Source organism: Lissotriton vulgaris, chromosome 1_1, assembly GCF_964263255.1.
Source record: "Lissotriton vulgaris chromosome 1_1, aLisVul1.2, whole genome shotgun sequence".
Taxonomy (NCBI): Eukaryota; Metazoa; Chordata; class Amphibia; order Caudata; family Salamandridae; genus Lissotriton; species Lissotriton vulgaris.
In genome coordinates, this window is record NC_141685.1 from 2109758379 (window position 1) to 2109771429 (window position 13051).

Below are 13051 nucleotides of genomic sequence, written 5' to 3' on the forward strand. Positions count from 1 at the left end.
CATCCAATCGCTGAAACACTATTCATCCCTTCATCCAATATGTAAGGTGCTATGCATAGGCTTAAACAATCATATTATGCACTATCCATGCACTGCATAAATCACCTATGTACTATGTATGCACTCTTGCAATCATCCAGGAACTAGAGTTGCACGCATTCAATCATCTTGCCAGAATCAATGCATGTATTGAATTAATGAAGCATTAGTCATGCACTTGTTGAATCGTTCAGGCTCTACTGATACACTCATCCAAACACCCAGATACTAGTGGTATACTCATGCAAACACGCAGGCAGTAAGTATGCAGATATGGAATGCCCCATGGAGTTCTGACGTAGTCAGGGACTCATCTATGCACTACTTGTAACCTCTGGGAATCACCAAAGCACTACCTATACATTCATTCAATCATCTATGGTGTATTCAACCAGAGTTTTACTGAGGAATATGTAGCCTTTAGACAATATGGGTGAAAGGTTTACTACAATGGTATCCTCTACGTAATTACATGACTGCATGAGTAGAGCCTGAGTGATTCATTAGTGCACATGTGTGCCTTAGTATTTCAATAACTCCATGGGTTGTAAGTGGGTGTTTAGATGGCTACATAGGTTCTGCGCAAATGTTATAATGATTGCATATTTAGAGCATTGTAAATTTAGTGTTACATTTAAAAAAACGTGTAGAAGAATGAGAGATGCAGTGAAACAGAAAGAACGAGTTGAGAAAGTTGTTGATAAGGCCTTTGCTTTGAAGAGGAAGCTTTTAATTTTGCTTCTGAATAGAATGAAGACTCTTGACAAAATAGTGTTTTGCATGGTGAGACAACACCAGAAGAAAAGATTAGTGAATACAAGTAACTGTTGTACAGTTTTTAGTGGACAATAGATACATACTTCTTATACAGAGGTTTTCTTTAATGAACAAAGCTATATCCTATAACAAATTAGTTCATGCCACTGATTAAAGAGGAAATGTTATGAAATTAAGAATGGTAATCCTATAGCAAAAGAGGTGATGGTACCTAGAAGTTATTGCAGAAGAGGTACACGGAAGGCGTAGTCCAGATACTGTATACACATGGAATTGTAGTAGTGTTTCTAGAATTAGACAGCAATCCATTGATATATTAAGACGATTCCTATGTATCTTTCCAAGGGGCAGTTTAAAACACAAAATAAGTGATACCATTCAACAATGTGAACTTTAGGAAGGAGGCTGTATTATGTGAATACTCCTGCTTTATGTTTAGGAGAAATAAGTAAGGCACTTTTGCATGGTAGTGTGACACACGTAGAAAAGGTTTGTGGTGATGTGCAGTTTTGTTTCTTTGGTCCTGAGCAGGATTCAATGGAAAGTGAAGGATAGTTAAGAGGAGGAGTTGCAGAACAAGACACATATATTACAGATGACAGTTTTAAAGAAGAGATTACAAGATTTAGCAGTCTTCTTTAAAAATCCAGAGTGTGTTTGTATATGTTGTTGATGCACTTATTAGAAGATTTAAACACAAAAATGTTGACTTATGTTTAAAGAGTGATAAAGTAGATCACGATAACTAGCAAAAGTTACCTGTGTATTTATTTGTAGCGGGATGGTTTGAATTGTCTATACTACAAGTTATATGTAATTAGTGTTACAAGAAATTGGAAAATAGGAAAATGAACAAAACATAGATATTAGAAACCCATTTTGTTACATAATAAGGTGCCTGCTAATGTAGAAGAACTATGAAAGGCAGAAATTTAAAAAACAAATCTACATTTATTAATCTTTCCAGCATTGGGAAGGGCCATTATGGTCTGTTCTCTAGCACTAACTACAGCTCCACAATCCGTGCAGTATGATGCCATTGGGGACAACTGTTGAGCCAAATCCGAAAGTTGAATGGACACTCTACTTTGATTTTGTTGTGTTGCTATTGAAGTTGAGGGTCCTTCGGCTTTGCATTGCCTTCTTGCTGCTCACTATGAACTCATCTTATGAAATGTGCAAAAAATATTAAACGGGGAAAAAATACCACGTATGATATTTGGCAGGATTGTGAATAGCTGTAACACACTGCTCACCAGCTGGTATAACGACACTACAATCCGTGCAATACGTAGCCTTTCTTGAAAACGGTGAAGCAATATCTGGTGTAGTAGTCTGTACCACTAAAGGGACTTTCTGCCTGGGTATTGTTGCTGGTGCCACTGATGTAGATGATCCTCCAGCTTCCCTCTTGTAAATCGCCAGTTGGAGACGTTTTCTATGATAGGCTTTAAGATAATATGAGATGGACGTCATCCCACATGAATTTGTTTTGTTCATCCCTCTAGAGAGGGTCCTGTCACACATTGCATTGTGCATTGCACTAGTTTTGCACCCGTTTTAGATTCCCCATGAGTTTGGGTGTCAATGCATAGTTTGATGTTTCTTTTAAAGTTATGTTGTGATCGTGAGTTCACATGTTGAAAGTTATTTTCTGAAACTGATATTTTTTTTAGAAATATGTTGTTCAAATAAAGTTAAACCAATATGTTACTAAACACTAGACTGAAACTTTGTGTACAATATGTCTAAAGTTCTGTTTTACACTGTTTCATTTGTATTTGTGACTACTGATGTCATTGTGACCTCCAGTGTTGCTGTGCAGAAGGAAAATACATTCTTGCTCTAGTTATTTCGAAAAATGAGTACAAAGGGGGAAGTTATGTTAGTTTCTTACTAAATAGCCACACTGAAACGTTATGTCAAATATGTCTATATATGTTTTTTTACATTTTGTCAAAAACACCCGGTATTTGCAGTCCGTCCTTGGCAATGGCTCTCATAGAATCATACAGGCACAACCTGCAATCATCAAGGACGCCCTCTCTGCAAATGTGCCTCCTGGCATAGTACTAGTTTGGAGATAAAGTCCCCTTGACTATTGAGGATATCTGCGGGTCAAGTATTCCTCTTGTCACCTCCAGCAAGTTCCACACAGTCAGTTTGCTAAGAATTGTTCTAGCGCCACACCTCTTTGTGGACCACTTTGCAAACACGTCTCCTGGCACACTTGTGGTTGGGGAATAATGTTTTCTTGGATGCTAAAGGACTTTGGGGACCAAGAAGCCCTCCTGGTACTGTCTATAAGTCCTACTCAGCAGGATGTCTGAGAGCTGGTCAGAGGCCCGTCCCCTTTCCAGAGGATTCTGCAAAGACCATTACTACTTGAAAATAAATGGAAATTCAATGAAAAAAATCAAAGGTTACAGGTAAGTTATGTTAGGAATTAGCATCATGAAAGCTTAGAAATCCACTGAAAAAAACAAAAAGTTACAGGGCTGTTATAGTTGGAAAATGGGATTAAAAAACCTTAGATATTCACTGAAAAAAACAAAGTTCACAGGGATGTTATTGTTAGGCTGACATTTCACTTGTACAAAAGCAGAGAAATTCACCAGTTATAGTTATCTGAGCTAACTATAACTTGTGCACTCTCAATAATAATAATAATAATAATAAGCATTTATTGAGCGCCTGGCTACACAAAACTGTGTTTCCCCGCGCTGACTGCAAAATTCAAACCCATCGGGAAGAACATGAACCGAAAGAGATAAAGTTAATTTTTGGGGAATAGGTGAGTTTTAAGTTTAGCTCTGAAACTTATTACAGATGGCTCCATCCGCAGCTGGATTGGCAGGGCATTCCAAAGCTTAGTAGATAGATAGCGAAAGGATTTTCCCCCCATTTTAGCTTTTGTAATGCGGGGGATTTTAAATAGCATCATGCCCGCCGATCTTAGGTCTCTAATCGGCCGATGGATGGTGATGAGACCTCTCAGATAGCTTGGGCCTTTGTCTTGAGCAATGCGATGTGCATAGCAGAGAGTCTTGAATATGATTCTCTCTTTAATAGGTAGCCAGTGAAGCTTGGCATGCGCATGTTTGGTGGATGATCTCCGGGCGAGACCGAGCACCAGTCGTGCTGCTGAGTTTTGTATGCATGGAAGCTGGTGCAGACCCTTCTTATTTAGGCCAAGTAAGAGAACATTACCATAGTCCAAATGAGGGGAAATTAAGGCATGGACTATGGTTTTTCTCGCATCTGTCGGCAGAAGGTCAAGTACTTTACGGAGTACTTTTAAGGTGCTGTAACATTTGCTTGTCACGTAATTCTCCTAGTTCGCTAGGCCACCATGCATGGGACCAGACAGAAGTCTCTTTCCCTACTATCAATACCTCTGTTTTATCTCTGTTTAAACGGAGACAGTTGGTGTTCATCCATGTCGCTATCGTTAGCATACAGTTAGAGAAGTTGGAGGCTGAATCTCTACTGTCTGGCGTTATCTTGAACACCAACTGGGTGTCGTCAGCGTAACTGACATTGCCCATGACCTCACATATTACATCACTCATGACATGGCCAGTGAAATCACTGATGACATCTCAAAAGACATCACTGATGACTTTATCCACAGAATCTCTGACACAGCCACTTATACACCCACTCCAACTTTCACACTACCATTCTCGAAACCATTGACATACCCATACCAGTGCGTACATACTCACTGATTCATAGGTCTATAGACACATCCAATCACTTACCAATACAGCCACTCATATACCCGCTCACTCACTAATACAGCCACTGACATAAACACTCATACACCGATGCAGCCACTCACACACTATCAGACACTCATAGAGCTAGTCACACACCTACTCACTCACCCATTGGACCAATCCCACAGACACTTACTCACCTATACAGTTAGGCACATACCAACTAACTTATTCTTACAGATACAAACACATACTTACTCACCGATACAGTCACTGACACAAGCACACACTCACCCATACAGCCACTCTCAAGATCACTCACTCACTCATATATAGTCACTTGTATACTCCAACTCACATGTATACTGCCTTCCACATATGCAGTTACTATTCAAAAAGCACTTACTCATCCATTCACTCACTGACACAGCCATATGCACAATAACTCTCCCCTACAGTCCTTCTGAGACGCACTTGTGAAGCCATACAACCAGTGATTTGTTCAGTCACTCATCCATGCAGTGAGTCACATACCCCTCACCCCCACACACAGACACTCTTACACCCATTCAGGTACTCAGTCAACCAACCAATAACCCATATAGGCACTCATGTATCTACTCACCAACCTATGCAGCCACTTACACACCAATTGACAGACTGATACAGACATTCTCACAGATTAGTCACTCACCATACACTCATTGAGACAAATATAATCACTCACTTATAAAGTCAGTTATGCACTCACTAAATCATCCATACAGATACACATACACTCACTGACTCATCAGTACACCTTGGTGTGTATATATTTAACACTTGTAAACTTTTTAGAAACACTCAGTCACCGGATGATGTAATCAGTGATGTAATTTGAGATGTCATGAGTGATATTACTGACCATGTCTTGAGTGATGTAATATGAGAGGTCATAAGCAGTGCATTGCAGGGGCACAAGTTATAGTTAGCTCAGTTTCTCTAGTTTTGTATTAGTGAAATGTCAGCCCACTGTAACGTTCCTGTGACCTTTGTTTTTTTCAGTGAATATCTATATATGTAAATATATATTCAGCTCCAAAGTTACCCACAAGTTTGAGGGAGCACTCGGGCAGCAGCAGTGCTCGGCAGACCACACACGCAGAAGGAGCAGCCTGATGCGTTTCGGAAAACTTCCTTCCTCATAGGCTTAGTCCCACAGAAGTAACAGCAATTTAGCCCACACTACATTTATTGTTTAAACCGCCTTCTGATAGGCCACTTCATAAGCCCCATCATGATTGGTGGACACGCCACTCTGGAATTCTGGGACATGTAGTGAGGCATTCTCACCCTGATGGGTGCTGTGTCCTCTGGGTCCTTGATGCAAAGCCCTTCAATGAGCCCCACTGTGCACGCAGTCTGCGTTCCTGGTGCTGCTTGCCCCATGTGGAACTGGATGTATTTCCTGCCCCTAGCCCGCTTCTCCAATTCTAACAGTGGTGCTCCCTCCACGGCTGGGCAGCCGCGAAACATCTGCATCCCGGGGCCCATCCAGGGCTGTGAAATGGCAGAACACGCACCCATACAGGGAAGAGACACGGACTATAAGTCCCACAAAGCAGTGCGAGTGGGAGTGTCAAAGCGTCAAACTCAAGTCGAGCCTCTGAAGACGAGCGTAGGCTCAGAAACGCATCAGGCTTTTAATCGAGACATGAGAAGCTGCAGACTGGGATGCAGTGATGTCTTTTACCCGCTTGAATAAGGGCTGCTGGATGAGTGCATTCCTTACCTGTGGGTACCTTGGAGCATATATATATATATATATATATATATATATATATATATGCTCCAAGGGCCAGGTTGCAGTTCTGGCTGTCTGTATATATATATATATATATATATATATATATATATATATATATATATATATATATATATATATATATATATATGTATATATATACAGACAGCCAGAACTGCAACCTGGCCCCAAGGACCAGAACAGATGACCAAACGAATCCTCAGTAAGGCAAAATGTAGTTTTATTCAAGGCAAACTGAGCAGAGCAGCAAAACTGACGCGTTTCGTGCAGTTGCCCTTGCTCACTGAATATATATATTCAGTGAAAAAACCAGAGGTTTGCACAATGATGTTGTATCATGACACAAAGGCTCACCTCCTCAAATACATGTTTATCTTTCTATGTCCGTACTAGTCCTTCTTGAAGAAGTGCAATTTCATGGAAATACATATCAATGATAATGCATTATTATTTAACAATAATTCCCTGAATGAGCCTATATCAGGTGGCATCTTTGTCGATTTAATTTGAACCTTATGCATGCCACTAATAGTACAATCTTTTTCCTATAAGAAACAGCATGATTTAGCTTGGAACTGTGTCGCCCCTAAGAATGTGATTAATGTAATTTTTTTTCAAATGACCACCAAATAGAATGAAATGGAAATTCATATCACTAGTATCCCAACTCAAGAGATTCTCAAACAAAAAACATTTTTGTATGAGTCCTCCCTCTGACTCACCTTTTAAAACAAAAAGGCAAATAGACCAAATAAACCAAAAAACATAGAACAACCAACTTGTGTATACAAAACAGAGCAACGAAGACCAAAAAAAGGAGTCCTGGCAGGCTGTCAGACTGACCTAATTGAACGGGATAGAAAGGGCTGTACTAATTCTACATAAAGTGCCATGTGATATAATTCCACTGTGAGCTCTGCTATGTTCTGTCCAACTCTACAATATATACACTTTGTTACCCTTAATTGGAAGAATCTTCACTAACTTAGATGAACAGCCAGTTCTTCGTCACTGTTGAGTCCATTGGGGGTCTTGTTCTGCAGGTAAATAATAAACCAGTCTGCACATCAGTGTACTATTGCCTCCTCTTTCATTGAGGACTACCCTATCTAGGCAGTACCATTTCAGGAGATTGCAATTACTAGCATGAGCTGCCAGAAAATGCCTCCCCACTGGGTTTGATAGATCTTCCTTCTTTATTGCAGGTTTTTACTCTAAAATGCATTTTTATATTGACATAGCAAATAGTACACTGTATAGTCCGAGTTGCAGTTGAGTCATATTGTGATTTTAACTGATCTTTTCTTACCTGATATTTTATATAAATTGACCTTCCTACGATGTATTCAAGCTTTACAGTGCAGTGGGACTCTTTTTTTAGTATGCAAAACACTCCAAATCCAATCTTTACATTATCCAACGGTACTGCTCAGTTTGTTTTTAAACCATCATATGCATTTCATCGAAATCAAGTGAAGTGCAGACGGGGTGGTACTCAAAAAGTGCAGTAAAGTGCATTATTTACAATGGTCCATATATACAAAAAGATGTCTGAAACTTTGTAGAATAAAACAGTCCAAGATATAATCATTGATTACTGTGCGCAATATGTTTTGTACATTCTGACAATCCCAATCTTCAGGAGAAACATGTTGCGTGGAGTCGGCATTTCACCACCACACAGCATACGTGTAATCTCAGCCGGGTACAAGTTAACCGCATCGATGCTGCGGTGATTTTTGCGCTGTGCGGCTGTTTTCCCTTTTCCGCGATACATGACGAGCTCAGCTCATCATCAGCACACGCCACCCGTGGGTGATGACGAGCTGAGCTCGTCATCAGCATCGAAAGGGTTAAAGAGCCATATCGGCATTCATGCTTTATAAAGTTCAAATACCGCAGTATCAGAGTGCCTCATGGGTCCCCCACTGCAGGCTGATACCATTGCTACTTGCTACGGCACCACCATAGCAAATCCTGTGCTCTGGTGGTTCCCTAGCGAGTGGACCCTGTTCAAAGTGGGCATAAGGGGTTGGACCCATATATAGTTGGTGCTTTACAGTTCACACGTCCTGTTCTTAGCGGGGTCTAGGGTTCTTGTATGGTGAAGGCCCTCAGTGCCACCAATTCACCTTTTAATCCTTTTCCCATCCTTGGTAAACCAGGTCTACCTCCTGGTGGAGAATAAGGAGATCACTTGGAGAACCGAGCACTCAAGTGATAAAAGACCCAATGATTATACTACTCACTTAAACAACAGAGCGTGGAATCAAGCACCATATGATTAATGCGAATGAGGGTCTTCACCATACAAGAACCCTAGACCAAGAACAGTATGTGTGATTCCTTACCCTTTGATTTTTGACTATATCCAACGGAAGCTGATTGAATCTCTGCTTCTTCCTTCCTCCTTTGATTAAACTCTTCCATGCTTGTGATGGAACCGCTCCGTCACAAGCCACGGGTGAGCTGTGCTTGTGACAAAACGGTTCCGTCACGGCCCGCTCGCCGCGCCTGCGCGGCGCTGATTACGCGCCTGCGCTGACGCTTTAATGGGTGGGCGGGTTCGTGACCGAACCGTTCCGTTACAAGCACAGCTCACCCGCGAGCCGTGACGGAGCGGTTCCGTCACTAGTATGGAGCCGCCGCGCGGCCGCCCCACCCCCTTAGCGCTGCGGCGGAATAGCCGCCGCAGCAAAGGGGTTAAACAACCGCTTTACAGTTCATGCATGGGTAAAATCCTGTCTCAGACATATCTAACTTCAAACTCGCCTTTGATGGAAAATGACTATGGATAAGGGAGTCCCTCACGGAAGTACTACTCCTATATGTGATTTATGAATGTATATTTTGTGTATGGGTAATAGTGTTATTTGACCTCAAAATATGCCAGTTTATACGAAATATTCTACAGACAGCAGCTGTGTCTGTTGAAAATTCAGTTATAAATCCCACCTTTGGTTCTACTTGAGGTTCAATCTTACCTACTTGAAGGTCCTGATGTGAGTATTCTTTGACCTGGTCTTTAGCTGACTGCAATACTGAAACACAATATCCTCTGTCTAGAAATCTTTCAGTCATTTCTTCCTGCACTCTATCAAAATCCTCACTATTGCTGCAATTGTGTTTAGCACGGAGCACGAGGAGACTCTATTCAAAGTTCTAGGGGGATTATTGATGCCATACAAACTTATCTTTCCTGCTGTGGGTTTTCTAAATAGAGTGCTCCGAATTATATTATCATTAATAGTTGAAGTCAAATCAAGATTCTGAATGTGGTGGCCAGGCTGGATCTTTAACACCAACTTATACTATATACAATACCACTGCAAGACAGCCATTCCCAACTAGGTTCATTCTATATGATATTGGAAGCATAGTGCCGAGGTACTTATTGGTGTTTGATTGCACTTAATAAATGGCTAAAAAATATATGTGCCTTCCTTGTTTAGACGGCAACAACTTTTCTTTTTTTCTATTTTTGATCTATAATTTATCTTGTGTATGTTATTGGGTTTATTTGTATTTTAATGTGGGTCTGTAAATAGGTGAATGAAAACATTCGTGGATGAAGGGATGCATGAGTGCAAAGATAGGTGACAGAGTGAATGTATGTTGACTTTTGAGTGCCTAAGCCTATCAATGAATGTTAAGTGTCAATTCAATGTTATTAGTATTAATGGTGCTTTTTTATATGTGATTACTTCTCTTTCAAGTTAGTTTCAAACTGGTTGCTGTCTTGTTCTTGTACAACTGATGGTAGTTATTCCTTGGTGTATAACTCTACCTTGAAATAATTAAGTAATAACTCATTACTTAACTGTCTTTCACTTAACTAAACAGATGAGTTTATACAATGTGAGCTCACGCTTAATTTCTTTATTATTATTCTTTAACTTCTTAGAAATGTTTGATTCATTTCAGAGGCTTCATGGTGAATTACCACTCAGTCTGGATGAACTTGAAAATGTATTTGATACCCTGGACTCAGATGGCAATGGTTCTCTTTCACTGGAGGAATTCACCACAGGATTCAGTAAGTTTTATATTAAACTTGAGAATGCCTAGGCAGCACGATAAAAAAAATAACATAGTGCTTGTTATTTGAACAGTGCAGCCTTTTGTAAATGGCATTAGGTGCAGTCTTGAGAATGGAAAGACGCAGAGGCTGATGCACTAATATTATAGTTAGTTGTGAGGAAAATATCAACATATAATAGACTCACAGCATCTGTCTCCTTTTACATTTCTGCAGATGGGTCTAGCTGTTACCACAGTGACAGGATTTTATACAGTTATATGGAGGAGGAAAATGAGTTTTGGGTAGTATATGAGGATGAATTGTACAAGTAGTAAAATCACACAAAGTCATTGCTTATTGGGTACATACAATCATTCATTGCTTTAAAGTCGGTATTAAAACGAGTATTAGGATAAGATTGCTTGTTTCCAGGGCATTAGAGAATATTCATTCAATAGAATGTGAGCAGTTTGACAGTCAGATCTGCAATTGGAAGGCTGTAGCTACCTATGCCAAGAAAATATACTTGGTGGGAGGCCACACACTGCAATATTTCTATTGTTGTGATGAACAGGGCTGGCTTTAGCATTGGTGGCGCATGTTGCATCAACCTTTGTTGGTGCCCCTGCCACCTCCAGTGACCTGCTTCTCAGACTCTCTCACTACCATCCTCCATCTGTGCCCCTCATCTCCCCATAGCCCCACTCTTACATTCATTTAATTTCTTTTATAGCGCTACTCAGACCAGTGTAGGGTGTCAGAGCACTTTACATCACACACACATTATACAGAGAAAATGAATCATCCGTTTGTAAATCAATGTATAGGAAGTGTTACATAAGGCAATGAGGACTACAAAGTGTATGAGTCACATGTCCTCCAAATGGATAGGCATCATATTTAAAGATGGCTTGGTCTGGAGAAGCATAAGCACCTGATTTAAAAGTAACACACTGGTTGGGTTTGGCTTTACTAATAAGAATACTGATAAGAATGTTTTTATACAAAAAAAAACCTTTGTGCAACATTAGGATAGTTAGAGATTGGGGAAAATCATAATGTCTTAAGCTATACCCTTCATGTGCATGCAGCTCTTTCACGTCAGTTTATAGCTCACTGTGTTATATTAGGATTGCGACTTATGAACTGCAAGTTACAAAAGGATCTCTTTGATAAAAGCTGTAAGGCACTGAGCTATTTCTGTAATGTGCATAGAGTACTTTCTTAACAGCAGGCACGTTAACCTCTGACGCTACTGTATTTAGATTGAAAACTGCCAGTAGACAACATTCCAATCCCCCCTCTCTGTAGCAGGAGCATTATTCACCAGATTTGTCTAGACAATGTTATTGTTACCTGAAAACACTTTTAAAACACTTGCTGAGATCGTGATTGTCCGTGCATAGGGCTCTCATTTTGTGTATTTTTAAATACAGAACTGGTTGTAAAAAACTGTCTTTACCTTTGTGACGAGCGCGCGGGGCATAGCGCGATTGCTGCAGTCACCGACAACAGCGCTGCCCAACTCGGTCACAGTCACGTGACCTGACCCACCTCACCCGCCATCTTGAGGAGGTAAGGGCTGCGCTCTAGTCAATCCAGCCCTCCCGCCTTTCCCGCCCCCAGGATGTATAAGACAGGAGGTACACCCCGTCCGCGCAGCGGGCGGGCGCAGCGGGCGCGCCAGAGGCAAGCCCGTCTGTGCCCGTCCGCGCCGGGACCGGGCCTAGGGCCACAACCCCTGTCCCACAAAGGTCAGAAGCCGGCATAAAGTACTCTAGCCAAAGTCTCCTTGCTCTTAGGCCACCCATTAGTTCTAGCTGCCTGGATATTAATCTCTCAGAGATCCATAAGAATCTCGCCACCCCATGTCCTCACTGTAATTATACTATTCCTCCTCTTTCTAACTCCAATTCTGCAACTAATACCCAGGAGGAAGGAGTCAGCATATCTATAGCTCTCATCAATGCACGCTCTCTTGGAAAGCATAGGCAGGAGGTCTTTGATCTCATCACCGATTTTAAATTAGATGTACTATTTCTCACCGAAACCTGGACTGACGATACTTCACAGCCTGATTTGGCTATCGCAGTTTCAGATGGATACAAAGCTTACTGTCAGGATAGGCCCAAACAAAGAGGAGGTGGACTGGCCGTAATAACCAGAGACTCCTATCCTGTCAGAATAACCCCTATTCCATCTAACTCGTGTGAAGCTATGCAATTTGCCATTAATTCTTCTCCCCAGTTTAATTTTAAGGGGATTCTGATATATCGACCCCCAGGATCCAAAGCGGCGTTCCTATCCAGTATCAATTCCATGATGGAATCTGTAGCCACAGAAAGTGCTTTTACAATCCTAGGCGACTTAAATTTTCACCTAGACCTTATTCACCTAACTGACTCTGCTACCCTTATTTCTGATCTTGAAACGCTAGGACTGAAACAACGTGTCATGTCCCCCACCCACCAAGCGGGCCACATTTTGGACCCCATTTTCTCTAATCTAGAAGGCATGCAAATAACAAACATCTTGCCCATGCCCTGGACGGACCACTACGCCATCTTCGCAAAAATAATTACGCACAACCAGTGCGGTAACAGACCACTCCCCACGCCCAAACAATCCTTTAAAGATTGGAAAAACATGAACCATGACCAATTAAAACTAACACTGGAACACACCCGT

General features: G+C 41.2%; 1 protein-coding gene across 2 annotated transcripts in view; it reads left to right on the forward strand.

The window, feature by feature from the left end:
* Positions 1–13051, forward strand: part of CRACR2A (calcium release activated channel regulator 2A) — a 930414-nt gene that overhangs the window by 442482 nt on the left and 474881 nt on the right. For both annotated transcript variants that reach the window (XM_086921478.1, XM_086921488.1), the window contains one exon: positions 10267–10378. In XM_086921478.1, coding sequence (XP_086777604.1) covers positions 10267–10378 — 112 coding nt within the window. The remainder of the gene's footprint in view (positions 1–10266; positions 10379–13051) is intronic.